Raw genomic sequence first — 19,739 nt, forward strand, 5'->3', positions numbered from 1 at the left:
AGATGGCCTTGCACACTATCTTGCTCAGGACAGTGCTGTAAAATTTAAAAAGACCATTGGGTTTATTTATTTGCTCCCGTAATCTTTCAGTGAATATTATAAGCACTCTTCCCTGTTGCTTTATTCTGAGTTTAAATGCCACTCTGAATGCTTTAGGAATACAGCAGCTTAGTGAGTCATCCAGATTTGCAAACCAAGAGAAGCTCACCAAACAAAAAAAACAGTAAAAATTAAGTATTTGTCCTCCAACACACCTCAGCCCAGTGATAATGAGGGGCTTGGCACAGAACTATTAGCCCACCATAGACCACAGGTCTGTAGTGTAGTTGAATAATGGAAGTATACTTGATGGGCAAAATGTGATACTTTTTATGAAAGTGTAGAAATTTAGAAATCTAGAATCTAGAGAATATTACCTGAAAGGACACTGGGAAGTATTTTAATTGGATATGAGGCATTTCAGTAAGGAGAGAAGGATGGATTGTTTGCGGCTTTTTGTTCAGGCACTTCTAGAATGGACCCAGCATTACCCTCTGACCTGAAGTCCTAATGCAGAAACAAGAGAAAGCCATCTATGGTCCCGGGCAACCTCAGCAACATAGGGTCCAAAGGGGCACTGCAAAAGCATTTGTTGATATTTGTTTAAGCTGGTGATGGTATTCTGTTTCCCCATTTCTTTATTCATCTTTGTCATTAACGCTGATAACAACTTATGCCTCAACCCATTCTTTCACATTTTTATTCCAAATTATCACTGTGCTGTGCTAACATGTTTATTAACAGAAAAAAAAAAAGAATATTGGTATTTTGGTTTCTCATCCTTTATCTGGATTAGAGAACACTGTGAATGCCGTCTCAAAGCATCTATTTCTAAGTTAATATGCATTACTTTCAGGGAAGGACATGTTTTCCATCGTTGCCCTTTCTTTATCTGCTTGATTTAATTGGAAATGACTCTTGGGAAACAAAAATACCAAATACAGAATTACTTTTGTTTATTCATCTGTTTTCACTTTAATCTAAGTTTTGGGGGAGAAAAAGATATTATTTCTTTTATATATTTTTATGAGCTGGAACATTGTAAGTGCTCCCATATTTTTTTATTATAAGATGCTCATAAAGATAAAATTAGACTTCCTGTTGCCTAGTAAATTAAATCTTAGGGAAATAAAATGAAATTCATTATTTTAGTTTCTATTTTTAAATTTTTTTATAAAATTAATTAAAAATTAATTAATGACTGAATTAAATATGTATTGAAATAGTAAGTTTTACATTGATAATGCAAAAATGATCTAGGATTTGCTGTTGTTGTTTAATGGCGAATTATGCCAGTTTGGCAGGTCTTATGTTTCAAAGGAGGAAGTTACCTTCCTTACTAACAGGCCAAGGTGCTGAATGATACTTTCATGGAATATTCACATACAGAAAAAAATACATACCAAATAAATATATACCATTACCCATGAGCATGGTGATTATTCCTTGAAACTAGAACATTAGTCAACAATCTAAAGAATTATAGTCCTGACCATACAAAGCAGAGGAGGAATACAATTAAAGATAACATGTGTTGGGTAATTCAGAACAAATTGTTCACTTTATGCATAATACAGTGGACATTTAGCATTTATCTAACAAAATTATATTGTTGTAGGATACACCTTGTTTATCTACCTAACTCAATTAACCAGATAATTAAAATATTTCCACTTCATTCTTATTCTGTGTGCTTCATCTCTTCTAAAAAGATATATCTCCTAAAGCCTCTGAATCATGTCTTCTAGCATTTGGGATGTCTCCCATCACTTGGGATCAGAATTGTTTAAAAAAAAAACAATTAAGACAACTATCATGCATCAAATTATTAAACAATGCAGAGAAGCCGTATTGTGGGTACAGGAAACAGCCCAAATTTTAAGTAATAAACAAAATTCATCAGCTTCTTTCACTGCAACAGAGTTAAAGGGCAAAGCATGTAGGTAGATGTAGCTATGATATAAGACGTAAAGATAATACAGTGGCATTGGGTTTGACCTGACTGTGGAGCCTCTGAATTATTGAACCCTCAGCCCTTTGACAAACTGTGAAGGCATCACATTAACCTTATGCAAAGGTTAGATTGGAGATTCCTGTGAATTATACTCTTTTGACTTGTGGGATCTTAACTACAAACTTTTCCATTTATTACCCTATCCTTATCAATTTTTTAGATCTCTGTACAAATATAGTAGTGCTCAGCAGTAATAGCATGACTCAGAAGGAAATCTATTTACCAAGAAAGCGCAGTGACTAAGTTCTAGGAGTTCAAAACAAGTGCCTTTCTAACTAGGAGTGGGGGAGTGGGGGTAGGAGGTTAATTCTTCCATCATCACCACTTTGGTTAAAAGAGAAAACAAAACAGATTTGTCTTAAGCAGAAAGGAACATGTTGATATTCCAGAGGTGTCGAACTATAGCAGAAAAAGAAAGAAAGAAAGAAAGAAAGAAAGAAAGAAAGAAAGAAAGAAAGAAAGAAAGAAAGAAAGAAAGAGAAAGAGAAAGAGAAAGAGAAAGAGAAAGAGAAAGAAAGGAACCAAATCAGGTTAGGAACACAAAATCTCTTTCCACCCACCTAACCACTGCTTTTTATCCAAATTTTACATGAACTAAAGCTCAGATCCTCATAGTTAAATTTGACAAGTTTAGGCTGTCTACTTGAATGCTTAACTAGTTTGCTTTTATAGCAAGCAATAGTTGTTATTTAGTTGCCTGTAAAAAACTCATTACCATATTTATACCTGGTTTCTACAAGAGTTGGTTTTTTTTCTGGTAGTTTCCAGCTATGTTTATAGAGGTATTGTATTAAATATGATCTGGCTGAGGTCAAAGAGTAAAAGACAAGTCACCACTTGAATGCAAGATTTCCTTTCCAGTAGGATACTTGGTTTCTAATCATTTCATCAAGCAAGTATTTTCAGATTCTCCCTCAACTGACCACTTACATATTTTTCAAATATATACAAGTCATTTCTTATACCTACGAATTTGTGTCTTAGAAAGTAGGCGAGATGTTACAGTGAGCATATCAGTGTTTTATAAGCAAAGGCAATGGAAATTCAACTATGCAAGCAATAGGAGTCTGCCTCAAATCATTTTTATGATCACAATTGAACTCCAAGATCCTTTCTGCTCTGTTTTGTTCAAGTCCCCAGCAACTTGAGTTCCAGGATAAAAGTTTTTATAAACTATTTTTTAAGGCAACTATTTCTTTTTGTCTAATTTACAAACATTGAATGTGTTGTGTTTTTTAAAAAGTCTTGAAAAATAATTTAACGATGATTTCAAAGTTCAGACACCTACAAGGACAGGGGTGTTCTTTTTCTTCAAGAATTTTATTTTTGACACAACTGTATTTCTCATGATTCTGTGGGTTGACTAGGATCAAGTAGGTGGTTTTTCTCTTCCACATAGTAGGAGCTGAAGTCACCCCAGTGGTTACATTAAGCTGGGCACTCATCTGCCACTGGGGTGCCCAAGATGAACTCTCATTCTCCATGGCCACTATCCATGTGGCTTTTTCATCATCAATATCTTGTTGTTCAGGGCTTTCTTAATTGTTGGAGGCAATATCCAAAGACAGACAAGGACTCTCACCGAGGGAAATAAAAGGCATACTTCAACAAAATGGAAGTTTAGGTGAGCGGAAACATTTGACTTGATTTAGCATTTATGTTTTTCCCAACTGTAGGCCATTCAGTTTCAAGCTAAAGTTTCCTTAACTATGAATCTTTAAATTTCACTGAATTATAAAATTTAATTGCCTTCTAAGTTGTGATATTAATAGATGTGGGTTTTTTTTTTAAAGAAGGAGTGGGTGAAATAAAACTAAGACACTCATTCACATTTTATTCAGCTTCTTCTCCACCCTTTCACCCACTAAGCAGAGAGCAAAAAAATTTTAAAGGCGCAAGTAAAACTATTTATCTTACTTTTATTTCCAAATAATTCTGCACTTTTTGATGCTCCCTGTTGCTTTAAGTAAAATATAATATCCTAACAATTTGTAGGTGGAGGTGAACTTCAATCAGGTGGAGGTGAACTGCAAAAGTAGACTGCATTCAAAGGAAAAAAAAAAAGATTTGACGAAAGAGAAAAAAAGGAAGGAAATGATCCTGACACTGTTACTCTGTTTATAAAAGCATCAAGAGATTTTGTTTGCACCTGTTTCACTTTTGTTTGAAGTCAAGAGCTGCATTACAGCACGTAAACCAGGGTGTTGGTGTTGTGGGAGGGGACTTAAAACAGTAAGGAAAGGTTCAGAAACAGTTTCCTCAGCACAGAAAAGAACAGAACTCTTTTACTTATGAACCAGGTAATTTCCCAGAGAGACTGTTGGAGGGACATTTACGAAGTCTAGGACCCAATATGCCATGTCCGGCACGCTCGCTCCTGCACAGGAGATAAAATCATCTCTTCATGTACAGGGACGGCTGTCCTCGTCTCAGATCAGTTTGAGAAGCAGCTCTGGCAGCGGGGGATGTAGGTGTGTTCTACTACACTGAATGGAGTGAAGCTAAAAATATGTTGAGTGTCTGATAAGAACGCCATTCTCCTCAAACTCTCATTTAACATCAGACTTTCTGTTTTGCTTTTAAAGAAAAATGTTTTACAAGGGCAGCATGAAGCGGACAAAATCTGGAGCAAAGAAGGATTTTATGCTGTTGTCATTTTTCTCAGCATCTTTGTTATTATAGTAACGTGTTTGATGGTAAGTTTGCTTCTTTATATATCTTATCCCTTACTGAGCCACTGCTTAATACTATGGGATACTGTCATTCAAACGAATGTTGAAAAGACTGGGAACAGAAGCAAGGCTTTGATCCTATTAGACTGGGAATATTTCATATCTGATGGCAGAGTGATAGCTAAGGAAAACCTAAGGAATTACAGATTCTGACCTGCAGAATAAGGCTGTAATTGCACTGAGGCTTTTAGTAACTTGATCAACCCTGGGAATGAAGCTTTAGAAAGTGATTTACTGTGGTCACTGGAGCCCTCAAAGTCATTAAAGTCTCATGGGCACACTTTGGGCTTACTTTATTTCTTCTTTTATATCATCTTTATGGAACTCAGGACAAATTTTAAAAAGAAACGTCTTAGGGGCAAGCTTATATCTTTAAGAATCGTTGATTTCCTTATTTATTTTTAAAGATAAATAGCATTAGATATTAATGCTATTAGATAAATAGCTAAAGATAGATAGCATTCTGCGAAATTCTAGGCATTAAAAGGGATGATCATAGGCTCAAAGGCTAGATAATTCACTGTCGACTAACTTTTTAGGTGAATGAATTTAAAAAGTATAAAAGTATACACGGCAAATAGTTCTGTAAATTATAAATTATAAATGTGTAGCCTTTAAAAGTATATTTCTAATTAAAAAAAAAAAGAACCCAGAGTAAACCCACTAAACTAGGCAGCTCTATTTTGTATTGAGGGAGTTAACAGTTACTTTTCAAATACATTGATAAAATTTTCCTATTCTTTCAAAAATTCTGTGATGTACTTTAAAATATTTGATGTTTACAAAGGGGTTTAAACATTTTTTTCCTTGTGCTATGTTCTTTTTAATTTTGTACATTTTCAAAAATATTCCTTCCTTAGCTCTTAAATGCCCCCAAAAGACATCACACTACATACTATTCAACCAACAGTATTGCTAAGTGTCTTATTGGTTTTTGTTCATTTATGTTTCCCCTGCTGGGGAGGGGTTTATGTTAGAAAGATTAGGGCTTAGTTGGGAAAGGCAGAGGCTGAGTAAGTCTAAACTTGAAGGATATAAAACATTTAAGGCCTTGAACATGGTGATGATGGGCATATTTCCTCGAGTCTAAATATAGGAAGCAGTAAGGACACCCTAAAGCTTCCATCATCATGAATTCAGAAGCGTCTGGTCTCCTATGGGCACACATTTAGCAAGATTTCTAAGAATTGTGACACAATAATAAAAAGAATAACTTAAACATTGAGTAAGAAATTTGATTTTTATGTATTAAATGGTGGAGACTCAGAGGGAAAAATTTAATGAGACAAAGTTGGAGATTTTAGGGAAACTATGACTGAGACCTCTGGGCATTTTTTAGTATTTTAGAGGGTGTGTTTTTTGTTGTTGTTGTTGTTGTTGTTGTTGTTGTTGTAATAGTTAATTGCACTATTTTAACATATGCGGCTCTTCCTTAATCTGAGGAATCTTGAGGGCTTTTTTCTCTCTTGTCAGTCACAATTAGAGTGTTTTTCTGCTTCATAGATGAAAAGATGGGAGGAAGAGGAGAATTCAAGGAGGTTGAGAGTGCTAAAAGCAGAGACTGCTGGGGGGGGGCGTTGGGTGGACGGATAAGATTGGGCAGAGCAAAGGCTAGGGTAAAGGAGGGAAGTGGGAAAGCAGATTCCTGAGCAGCCTCTGAGTCCTGGAGGGCAGAGAGAGGCCCAGCAGAGCCTGCTCTTACCATGTAAGACTCGGTCCAGGCTCTGCCTCTCTAACTCAGGAGCACCTGCATATCCAGCATGACTGGATAAATCCTTTCATGACATATTGCTCTCATGAGGCAAAAGAATCTGTGGTGGCCACACTCTCAACCCCTGGGGGCCAGAGACTAGCTCTTCTTTTCCCAGTTTCTGCCAAGCATCAATGTAAAAATCAGAAACCTAGATAAGTCTGCTCCAAAGTTACTAGAACAAATCGAGAAAGGAATGTTTCCAAAGTATGGGTGATTGCTGTCCACTGGGTTGGCAGTTAGAGTCATCCATTCATTCAGTCTACAAATTCCTGCAGGGGATACACTGTGGACCTGTGGTTGGCACTGTGGCCAAAGGAGAGAACAAGATCCCTGTTCTTGTAGGACCTATACTCTAAAGGGGAGGGGGAGGGGGAACACAGATAATAATTTAGTACTTTTCTTTTAAACAAATAATGAACATGCTGCATGATTCCAAGTATTTGACCTTCTGGAAAAGGCAAAACTTTAGAGATAATCAAAAGATCAGAGGTTTCAGGGGAGGAGATGGATAGGTAGAGCACAGCGGATTTTTATGGCAGTGAAACTACTCTGTACAATACTGTGGTGGTGAATACATGGCCTCATGGATTTGTTAAAACCCATAGAATGGGGGCACCTGGGTGGCTCAGTCGGCTAAGCGTCCGACTTCAGCTCAGGTCACGATCTCGCGGTCCGTGAGTTTGAGCCCCGCGTCGGGCTCTGTGCTGACCGCTCAGAGCCTGGAGCCTGTTTCGGATTCTGTGTCTCCCTCTTTCTCTGACCCTCCCCCGTTCATGCTCTGTCTCTCTCTGTCTCAAAAATAAATAAACGTTAAAAAAAATTTTTTTAAAAAACCCATAGAATGTACAACAAAAAGAGCGAGCCCTAATCTAGACTACGGATTTCGGTTAATTATGATATCCAGTATTGGCTCATCAATTGTGACACATGTGACCACACTAATACAAAATGTTAATAGGGAATATTGTTTAGGGAAATAGGGGAGAGAGGGTATATGAGAACTCTGTACTCTTTGCTGCTGTGTGTAAACCTAAAACTGATCTTAAAAAATGAAGTCTATTCATTTTTTTTTTAATTTTTTTTTTCAACGTTTATTTATTTTTGGGACAGAGAGAGACAGAGCATGAACGGGGGAGGGGCAGAGAGAGAGGGAGACACAGAATCGGAAACAGGCTCCAGGCTCTGAGCCATCAGCCCAGAGCCCGACGCGGGGCTCGAACTCACGGACCGCGAGATCGTGACCTGGCTGAAGTCGGACGCTTAACCGACTGCGCCACCCAGGCGCCCCTATTCATTTTTTTTAAAAAATCATATATTGTGCAGTGCTGTGAAGAGATACCTTAATAGTGAGTGAGCGGAACAGAACCCTCGGAGACCTCCAAGATATGTGACAATGTGGGGAGAGGGCCTCCCAGGCAGAGGACAGAGCAGTTGAGGTGGAAATAAGCCAGCCTCTCTGGGCTTAACAAGAAGGGTGGAAGCTGAAAGTTTTAAACAGAGCTTTGATGTGATTTGATGTGTGGATTTACAAGAGCAGGTGCTCTGCTGGTGAAGAGTGGTTGGGAACAGAACACGAGGCAAAGCTGGGAGCAGCAGGACTCTTCTGGAAGCCATTGTGTTAGCCTGGTGACAAAGATGATGATGGCCCAGAGGAGGGATGGTGGTGGAGATGGAGAGAAGTGAATGGTTGGGATTTATTTGTAAACGGAAATGACAGGATTTGCTCCCTTCTCAGGGAGAAGGAAAGAAAGAAATTAAGGTTGACTCCTCATTTATTTGGCTGAGTACCTGGCTGGTGGAGCTCCCATTTCTTGGGCAAGGAACACATTGGAGGTGGGGGTAGTGAGAGAAACAACACTTTTCATGTGTCTTCCAGTTGCCCTTGAATAAATGAAAGAAGTAGAATGATATATTTCAAACACAATCTTAAATTTTCATGAGAAAAGGTCGCTTTGAAAAGTCACAGGGGAGGGGTGCCTAGGTGGCTTAGTTAGTTGAGCATCTGACTCTTGATTTCAGCTCAAGTCATGATATCACTGTTCATGGGATCCAGCACCATCAGGCTCTGTGCTGATTGCGCAGAACCTGCTTGGGATTCTCTCTCTCCATCTCTCTCTGCCCCTCTGCCGCTCATGTACACACACACACACTCTCTCTCTCTCTCTCTCTGTCTCTCTCTCTCTCAAAATAAATAAATAAATAAACTTTAAAAAAAGGGAAAAAAAAACGTTAACAGAGGAACCAGCAGTATACATGAAGGAATTAATACTGATAGAAAAATTCTGGAGCACCTGGATGGCTCAGTCAGTAAATCGTCCAACTCTTGATTTGGGCTCAGGTCATGATCTCATTGTTTGTGAGTTCAAATCCCTCATAGGGTTCCATGCTGACAATACAGAGCCTGATTGGGATTCTCTCTCTCCCTCTCTCTCTCTGCCCCTGCCCCACTCTCTCTCTATCTTTCAGAATAAATAAATTTTAAAATAAAAAAAAAGAAAAATTCTACCTACTCAGACTGGATTTAACATGAAGTTAAGTTTATCTGATGCAACTATAACACTGACATGTCAACAGTTCACATTTAGGGACTTGTCAAATGTGATTCTCTAAAAAAGCTTATCTTTGCTCAAGTAGTTTTGATAGTGACCTTGATTTAAAGTAAGTTTTTTACTTGGCTCTCTCAGTAATAGTTGTGCTATCACTTTTGCAATTTTCAAACACATAATATTCTGATTCTATTTCCCATGATTTTGTTGATTCCATGCAAAAGAAAAGACACAATACAGAATTTCCCCTCTGGCAATAACTATATGTATGAGAGATCAAATACCATTATTTCGATCCAGCCTTCCTACATACCACAGAAACAAAAGGCATATGGTTTTATTATGAAATTTTATAGATAAATTGCTGTAATGGTGGATTATGTGTGCTATGTAACAATAACATAAGGCTTGGCAAAATTTTTGAAATGTGGCATATTGTTTACTTTCCTTAAAATAAAAAAAAATTATATTGCCAGGCATAAAATTAGACATGCATGACATTTTCAAATGTGTGACTTATTTAGCACCTCTCAAATGTGAATGTAGAGTGGGTGGAGCGACAAATAGACAAATACAATTTTCCAAGGAAAAGTGTGTGGGCAATTTCCAATCCATTCAGTCTGTTTTAGGTAGGGGAAATGTATTACTAAGAAGAATTAGTTATTAAACTTCAATAAACAATGGAAGGAACATTTATCATCAAAATTAAATCTTCAAATGTACTTAGAGGTTTATTACAAAGTGCAAAGGCATTTATGAAATGTAGGTAGAGATATCTACAAGCCAGACTGCTTCTGGAAAGCAATTTTAGAAAATACAGGAAAAGAGCTCTTGATGTCAACAAAAGTTTTAGCATGTTAGACCCATAAAAAAGCCAATTATTAGTCATGTAGAAGTTTTCTAGTCATGGTCTTGGTAGCTGAGACAGGAAGTTGTATGTCAGATCACCTGCTATAGCCTGAGCCCCATGCAGTGAAAACATGTCACAGGTGGACATAAACAGTACCCTCTTCTAATTGGTTATATATAATTGCTAGAGACTGAGGGAAATGGGAATAGATTTCTGGCTGGAATGATCTGTTTACAGAACCATTTCTGTAAAACATACCATTTTCAGAGTAGGCATGTGCCTTGAAGCAATTTTTAATTTTGTTCTATCTTAATAAAAACTGTTTACTTCTTAAGTATTGAGAATGCAATCCTCTTAATAATAAAAATAATAACAATAGTAATATTTAATGTCTTCCCTTTATTGCACACTTACTGGTACTAAATTGGCACTAAATTTACTGTGTGGTACTAAATACTTAATGTATTTTTAAGCCACTTTATTGAAGTATGATTGACATACAAAAAGCTGTGCAGATTTAATGGATACAACTTGGTGAGTTTGGAGATAAGTATATACCTATGAAACCATCACCACCATCTTTGTCATAGATCTTCCTATCACTTCCAAAAGTGTCCTCCTGCTCTCTATTTATTTTTTTTATTATTTTTTGAAAGCTTATTTATTTTGAAAGAGAGAGAGAGCACATGCATGCATGAGCCAAGAGGGGCAGAGAGAGAGGGAGAGAGAGAATCCCAAGCAGGCTCTATGCTGTCAACGTGAAGCCCAACACGGGGCTCAGTCCCACAACCCTGGGATCATAACCTGAGCTGAAATCAGAAGTCAGATGCTCAACCCGCTAAGCCAACCAGGCACTCAATTTTTTAATTATTATTATTCTGTATTGTGATAAGAACACTTAACATATGATCTACCCTCTTAGCAAAGTATTTTAAGTATACAATGTTGTATTATTAACTATAGACTCCATGCATAAACACTTAATGTATTTTAGTTTGCTAATTTTACTGATGAGGAAACCAAGATCCTGAGAGGATCAGTGACTTGACCAAGAGCACACAAAGGGACTGGGTAATTATATTGGGGAGAGAGGAGGATCTGTCCTGTGCACTGTCAAGTATCTAGCAGCATCCCTGGCTTCTGCCCACTAGATGCCAGTAGCACCCCACCACACACCCTAGTATGACAACCAAAACCATCTTAGAACATTACCAAATGCCCTTGAAGGGCTAAATCCCTGCTGGTTGAGAACCACTGTCTTACAACTTAATTCCATGACAACCCACCTATTGCCAGGTAACAACATCTTCCATTCTTTCCATGTTTTGTCAACCAAGTCTCTCTCTTGAGTATTTTTTTTTTAATTTTAGGGAAAGAGAGAAAGAGAGATAAGGGGGGGAGGAAGAGAGAGAAAGAGAGAGAGAGAGAAAGAGAGAGAGAAAATCTTGAGCAAATTCCATGCTCAGTGTAGAGCCTGATGCAGGGCTCAATCCCATGACCCTGGGATCATGACCTGATCCAAAATCAAGAGTTGGATGCTCAACCAAATGAATCACCCAGGTGTCCTCACTCTTGAGTATTTTTAAAGTGTCTTGTAAGCATTATATATTCTCCAAGGCGTAGGCATCAGTTCTGCCTAATCAAAGGCGTAGGCATCAGTTTGTACACATATGACACAGATTAAAAAGCTGACCTGTAACCAGCGATGAAGGAAGCCAATGACTGTAAAAATATGTGGCAAAGGTTCTTCAGCAAGAACATAAACTCATGAAGTAAAGAAGGACTTTGGACTAGAGCTACTTCTATACCAATATAATCATAAAAGTTACCTGTCAAGAGCTATTGAGAAAGCTGTTATTTCCTTGGCTGTCTCATTTTCATTTTTGAAAATAAATATTTGCTTCTCCAAATTTTCATTTTAAAAATGAAAATATGCTTATCCAAATATTCCAATTTGGAAATGAAAATATGCTTCTCCAAAACCCAAATGTAAACAGGCATTCAAATGTTCTGATGTACATATTATATTCAGATGTGAAGAACTAAGAATATATAACATATGTATTATCTTTTATTAAAGATATTTTTGTGAAGGTACAGATATATTTGTTTCTCTTCTCATTCAAGTAAATAGCTGGCTTGCAATTAAGAAATAAAAAGTTAGGGACACCTGGCTGGCTCAGGCAGAAAAGCATGCGACTCTTCATCTTGGGGTCGTGAGTTTGAGCCCTATGTTGGGTGTAGAGATTACTTAAATAGATAAATATTTTTTTAAATAATCAATAAAAATAAATTAAAAAGATGTCCTGCCTTAAATTCTATTGCCTCATCTTTTAATAATTATGTATTTAACTTAGCAATCTTGTGTTATCTTATTGGTACTGTTCTCGTATTTCTAGGATTTTGTTTGCGCAAAGTGGTGGCAAAGTGCCTTTGAGGGTTATGAAAACTGAAGAGAAGCAGTAAATTAACTGCCTCCCCCCCAGTTCTTAGGCATCATACACAGGGTAGGGATATTTATCTTCAATGTTTTCTATCCTATAGCTCGTAAAAGTAATTATAATAAGAGTAAGAAGATTTGTCACTTAATACTAGATGTCTTGTTTTTTTCTTATGCAGTAATATTTCTCATAGGAATATTTAGCACCATCGTTTTCAAAAATTTAAGATTTAGCTTTACCCTACCTTTGTCAGTGAACGCCACCAGTATAAAAGTTTCCAGTGTATGAGGAAGTAAACTGAATAAAAGACAAAAAGGATTCTTTTTAATTGCCTGACAGTTCAATTTATAAGAATGCATTTGTAGTTATACTCCCTAGGTGCATAGTCCTTTTCCTTAAAGAGAGATTTTAATCCACAAAAGATATACTCAGTGGTGAGAACCAATCTTCAGCAGATGTGATGTCAGAGTCAATCGTTAAGAATGATAGCATGGCAAAGAGCAGCACCAGAAGTAATGTAAGGGTGTGGAAAGTACATGGGTCTGCAAAGCAGAACTGCCCCAGGACTTGGATCTGCCCTCGCTGACTGCTGAATTTGGGCAAGCCACATGATTCAGATGGACTGTAATTTTTTCAATGTATAATTAGTCAGAAGGACCTATAGTGATCATCCTAACTCTGATTCCATCTGTATCCCTAATTTCAAAGACACTTACAGGGCACATGCACCCCAATGTTTATTGCAGCACTGTCAACAATAGCCAAATTATGGAAAGAGCCCAAATGTCCATCAACGGATGAATATACACATACACGATCGAATACTACTCGGCAATGAAAAAGAATGAAATCTTGCCATTTGCAACAACATGGATTGAACTGGAGGGTATTATACTAGGCGAAATAAGTCACTCAGAAAAAGATAGGTATCACATGACTTCACTCATATGTGGACTTGAGAAATTTAACAGCTGATCCTAGGGGAAGGGAAGGAAAAATAAGATTAAAAAAAAGAGGAAGGCAAACCGTAAGAGACTCTTAAATACAGAGAACAAACTGAGGGTTCATGGGGTGGGGGGAAGAGGAGGGAAAATGGGTGAGGGGCATTAAAGAGGGCACTTGTTGAGATGAGCACTGAGTGTTCTATGTAAGTGATAAATCACTGGATGCTACTCCTGAAGACAAGACTACAAGGTATGTTATCTAACGTGAGAATTAAATAAATAAATTAAATAAATAAATAAATAAATAAATAAATCACTTAATGTACAATCACTCCTATTTCTTATCTCTCTGCCCAAACCTCTGTCTTGTTATAATCCGAGATGTTGGACCTGAGACATAACTAAATTTCATTTTCACTCATTTTTACATAATTTCAAAACTCCCTTTTATATCGCAATTTCTAGTTCTTCAGTTCTTAATTTTGAGTCATCTTTCTCATGAGTTTGGGTTAATTTTTTCCAGGAAATGTACACAGGCAGTATATTCCCTGACACCTTGTGTATTTGAGATACTATTAGCTTCATTCTCATGAACTTCAATTTATCGAGGTGTGGAATTCATGCATTTTTTTGTAAATGCATTTTTTCCTCAGTCACAAAAACTCTCCCATTTTCTCCTCACATTTATTCTTTTTTCTTTTTTTTTTTTTTTTTAATTTTTTTTTTCAACGTTTTTTATTTATTTTTGGGACAGAGAGAGACAGAGCATGAACGGGGGAGAGGCAGAGAGAGAGGGAGACACAGAATCGGAAACAGGCTCCAGGCTCTGAGCCATCAGCCCAGAGCCCAACGCGGGGCTCGAACTCACGGACCGCGAGATCGTGACCTGGCTGAAGTCGGATGCTTAACTGACTGCGCCACCCAGGCGCCCCTATTTATTCTTTTTTCAACTGAAATGTTTTTTGACTGAGCACCTTTTTCATTCCATATCTCTAATTCCATGAGAACAGGGTATAGTTTATTTTGTTCATAGCAGAATCCTCAGTAAGTCTCACAATACATGACATTCAGTGGGCACTGAAAAATAGCTCTGAATGATTCACAGCTCTCTCACTTAGTCTGGTTTATCGTTCACAGTGACTTTTCTCTGACTTCTGTATGCCATTGTTTCCCTTGTTTTCACCTTCTTCTCTTTATCTTTTTGCTATATATTCCAGGCAATCTCCTGACTTTGCCACATATGCCACTGGCTGTGTTTTCTGCATTGTCATTTCCGTTCTTTACTGCTTAAAAGATTTTCATCCTGCTCCCGAGTTTTCAGCTTTTAAAATCCTTTTCTTCTTCATCTCAGTCTGATACCTTTTCATCTTACATTGTTGTGTTTTGCTTCTTTTTGATTTTTTAGAATATTATTTTGTTAAGCAGACTTTTTAACAACATATTTTTTGCCCATTTTAACCATTTTCTATTTTTATTATTGTAGTGAAGTTGACATACAATGTGTGTTAGTTTCAGGTGTACAATATAGTGATTCAACCATTCTATATATTACTCAGTGCTCACCATGATAAACATAGTCACCACTGCCACCACACAATGTTATTATAGTATTATTGAGTCTATTGCCTATGCTTCTGTTACTTCTATATTGTATAAATGGAACTTGGTACCTCGTAATCCCCTTCACCTATTTCCCTCATTACCCTACCCCCTTCCCTCTGGCAACCACCAGTTTGTTCTCTGTATTTATGAGTCTGCTTCTGTTTGTTTCTTTGCTCATTGGTTTTGTTTTTTAGATTCCACATATAATTGAAATTATATAGCATTTGTCTTTCTCTGATTTATCTCATTTAGTATAATGCACTCTAAGTCCATCCATGTTATTACAAATGGCAAGATGTTACTCTTTTTATGGCTGCGTAATATTTCATTGTGTATATATGCCATCTTCTTTATCCATTCATCAATGGATGGACATTGAGGTCGCTTCCATATCATGGCTATTGTTACTACATAATGCTGCAGTAAACATAGGTATGTATATATCTTTTCGAATTAGTGTTTTCATTTTCCTCAAATAAATACCCACAAGTGCTACCAATGTATTTTGAGAACATTAGACAAATATTTTCTAAAATTTTCCTGAAATACATTCTCAAAGGTATTTATCTTCTCCATTATTTCAGATTATTTCTTTCTCAATTTATTTCACAATTTAATTTTTCTGTTTATTAATTCTTTAACAAATATATATGTATATGTATATATATTTTTTTCCAGTAGATTTCAAATATAGATATAACTAGAATTTAAAAGAACTTTGAAAGAAAGACTTAGTCTTAGGACTAGAGTGAATGTGATTGAAAAGTGCCAAGAAAGCCCTCTCCCTTAAAATATCACTCGTTCAGCTAATGGATTTCAGACATTAAACAAGGGAGTCCAGTTGGCCCAAAGCTTTTTAAAATGCAGACATTGTCAGTGCTGTAATTACAGACAATGGGTTAAGTCACCCCTTTATGTGCATTAACTTATCAAGTCACTTCCTGAGAACATACTTGAAGAAATACAAGGGCATCTAGTTTCTTCTTTAAGTTTATATATTTTGAGAGAGAAAGAGAGAGAGAGAGCAGAGGAGGGGCAGAGAGAAGGAGAGAGAGAATCCCAAGCAGGCTCTGCACTGTCAGTGCAGAGCCCAACACATGGTTCGAACTCAATGAACCATGAGATCATTACCTGAGCTGAAACCAAAAGCTGGCCACTTAACCAACTGAGCCACCAACTAGGCACCCCAAGGGCATATAGTTTCTGCGGTAATTGGAGTAGAGGAGTCAGCGTTAAGAGAAAAAAAAAATCAAATCATTATGTTGTATGCCTTAAACTATATAATATGTCCATTACATCTTAATAAAACCAGAAAAGATAAAATAATCTTTTTTTAAAAAGTTGAAATAGGGGTACCTGAGTGGCTCAGTCAGTTGAGTGTCTGACTCTTGACTTTGGCTCAGGTCATGATCTCATGGTTCATGAGTTCAAGCCCTGCATTGGGCTCTGAGCTTACAGCTTGGAGCCTGCTTGGGATTCTGTCTCTCTTGCTCTCTGCCCTCCCCCTACTAGAGCTTTCTCTCTCTCAAAATAAATAAATAAACATTAAAAAAAAAATTCTCTCCCTCTGTCCCTGTCCCTCGCTTGCATACTCTTTCCCTCTCTAGAAAATAAAAGTCAATCGTAATTAAAAAGGAAAAAAATAAATAAAAATAGAAAAGAAAAACTGATTAAAAGAGAAGCCTGAGGATGAGAAACAAACTCTCCTCCCTCACAATTCAGTCCATGGAGGGTTCGAGCAAAGTCAGCCCAATTCCTTCAAAAATTTAAAAATGACAATCCTACCATTTCTGAAGTGAATTAGCCATTCCAGAAAGGGCTCTGAGAATGGAGGAAAGTAATATGTTTGCTTTTTCCTACATGCATGCAAGATTAAAAAGGAGAGGGGTGCCTGGGTGGCTCAGTCAGTTAAGCTCCCGACTTCAGCTCAAGTCATAATCTCATGGTTCATGAGTTCGAGCCCTGCGTCAGGCTTTGTGCTGACAACTCAGAGCCTGGAGCCTGCTTCAGATTCTGTGTGTGTCTCTCTCTATTCCTCTTCCCACTCGCACTCTGTCTCTCTCTCTCTCTCTCTCAAAAATAATTAAACATTAAATTTCTTTTTAATTAAAAGGGGAAAGAGGTAAGAAATGAAATTCTGATTATCCAAATTTTTCTTTGATAAGTGCCCTACATTTAAATTTTTCAAGAAGTTACAAGATATTCAAGTTAATACATGGCTAGTGTGGATATTTACCAACATAAGAAATTAAGATTTATAACATAACCATGTTTTCATTAATATTTTACAAGATTTTATTCTCCCATGTTGTCCTGGATGAAGATCTCTGTTTCTGTAAATGTCATCAGCCCATACATAGTTCATGGCTCTTCCTTTCATCAGCCTTCCATTTCAGCCATTTTGAGTAAAGATTTGCATGTGATCAAACTGACATCTGGCACTTTCATAAAATTAGCCAAATTTTCTTTCGAATATATATTTGAAGAATAGATCCATTAACACATTTGTTTAACAACTAGAAATACCAACTATATCCTTTTGGGGAAAAAAATCTCAATATAATAAAATTGAGAGACCATTCTGGAAGGCTTTGCTTAGTTGTATTATCATTGAACCTTCATTTTAGTTTGTCTTCTGGGTCGGGTTGGAAGAGATTATATTTTGTTGTTTAGTGTGCAAAATATGACAGCAAGACTTTGTATCTCCTTCTATAGATTCTTTACAGATTAAAAGAAAAGTTTCAGTTTTCCTTGCGACAAGATAAAGAGAAAAATCAGGAGATCCACCTATCACCCATTGCATTACAGCCAGCACAGTCTGAGGCAAAGACAGTCAACAGCATGGTCCAGCCCGAGCAAGCCCCAAAGGTGCTGAATGTGGTTGTGGACCCTCAAGGCCGATACACTCCTGAGATCAAAGCTACCACCGCTGTCTGCCCTTCTCCTTTCAAAATGAAGCCCATAGGACTTCAGGAGAGGTAAGAGCTTTTCTGTATCCCCCTACAGGTTACTTTTTTTTAAAAGATTATTCACCAATTAAAAATGATAGAACCAGAGATGATTGGCATATTGGATTTAAAATCGTTTACTGCCATCTTTCTATGTTACAAAGAATCTAGCTATGTTACAAAAATATTTTCGTTACATCAGATTCCATTTGGGGGAAGACCCAAGCCAAGGTCATCTTCAAGTACAGAACAGCTTCTATAATCAAATGTACTGAGTACATTTTAAGGGCTGATGATGTAACATAACACTATCTCCTTTAATTGTCATTGAAACTCTGGTAGATGGAAGGACTAGGAATAAACTTAAGGTATTTCCTACCAAAGCCCACATTGTTTGATGTGAAGTGGGAAGAATCATTGTCACAAATCAATTTTTTTAAAGTTTTATTTATTTATTTTAAGAGAGTGTGAGCAGGGGAGGGGCAGAGGAAAAGGGAGGCAGAGATAGAGAATTCCAAGCAGGCTCCACACTGACAGCACAGAGCCCGATGCACAGCTTGAACTCACAAACTGTGAGATCATGACCTGGGCCAAAATCAAGAGTTGGCACTCAACCAACTGAGCCACCCAGGCACCCCACAAATCAATTTTTTATGAAGTTGTCCCTCTTCTTCTTCTGAGCAAACAGTAAATCTCAAAATCCATGACATTTTTTTTAGTTGCCTTACCTGCCTTTGTGATGTACTTATATTGACACATTCTCACTCAAAACAAAGCCAATATATGAAAACCATGATATGCAAAGTATATAAAACCTAATTCTTTACTTCCCCCAAAATATCAAGTAAAGCTTTCCCAAGGTATTTCTTTCTTTTTAATTTTTTTTTTACATTTATTCATTTTTGAGAGACAGAGAGAGGCAAAGTACAGCGGGAGAGGGGCAGAGAGCGAGATGGACACAGAATCTGAAGCAGGCACTGAGCTATCAGCACAGAGCCCGACATGGGGCTCCAACTCACAAACTGTGAGATCATGACCTGAGCAGAAGTAGGACACTCAACCAACTGAGCCACCCAGGCCCCCCCCCAACCCCGCATGCTATTTCTTAAAGTAAGAAGCTTCCTATCTATACTTAAAATATGAATGGGGTACTTGGGTGGTTCAGTCGGCTGAGCATACAACTCTTGATTTTGGCTCAGGTCATGATCCCAGGGTTGTGGGATCAAGCCCCCCATTGGGCTCCGTGGTAAGTGTAGAGCCTACTTAGGATTCTCTCTCTCTTTCTCTCTCTCCCTCTGCCCCTCTCCCCCATTCACTCCCTTTCTATTTCCCTTTCTCTCAAAAAAAAAAAAAAAAAATATATATATATATATATATATATGATTGATGTTATATCCAACACTGCATGTGAGGGTAGTGGGGAAACTGAGAGGCTCTCAAGGTACACTCCCCTGGTTCATTTTCCTCTTATTTTCCTATATCTTCATTTTCTGTCACTGTCCTTTTTGTTGTCTTAGGTTTTCAGATCACATCTCTAAATATATTTCCCATCACACACACACACACACACACACACACACACACACACACACACACACACATACTCACACATGCCACATCCCTTCAGAAAATATAAAAACTTCAGAAGACCAAAGTGGTCATTCAAATTTTTTGAAATATTGTCCAAAAAAATGAATGAAGTAAAAAGAAAGGGATTTGTTGCAGTGATCTCTAAAGTCCTGTAAAGGGAGAACACTTTGACTCCATAACAGAAGAAAAACATAGAGCAATCAAGTCTTCCTTCCTTCCTCATCACCCCCAAATACTGGTTGGTTTCCTGATGGATCCATGTGGCTCTCCAGGTACTATT

At 37.4% G+C, this 19,739-nt stretch overlaps 1 protein-coding gene across 1 annotated transcript in view; it reads left to right on the forward strand.

The window, feature by feature from the left end:
* The window catches only part of PTPRR (protein tyrosine phosphatase receptor type R), a 244,264-nt gene that overhangs the window by 131,539 nt on the left and 92,986 nt on the right, over positions 1–19,739 (forward strand). Inside the window, 2 exon segments of the mRNA XM_025926367.2 lie at positions 4,639–4,749; positions 17,637–17,899. Coding sequence (XP_025782152.2) covers positions 4,639–4,749; positions 17,637–17,899 — 374 coding nt within the window.

This window comes from Puma concolor, chromosome B4, assembly GCF_028749965.1.
Source record: "Puma concolor isolate L17-30 chromosome B4, mPumCon1.1.hap2, whole genome shotgun sequence".
NCBI lineage: Eukaryota > Metazoa > Chordata > Mammalia > Carnivora > Felidae > Puma > Puma concolor.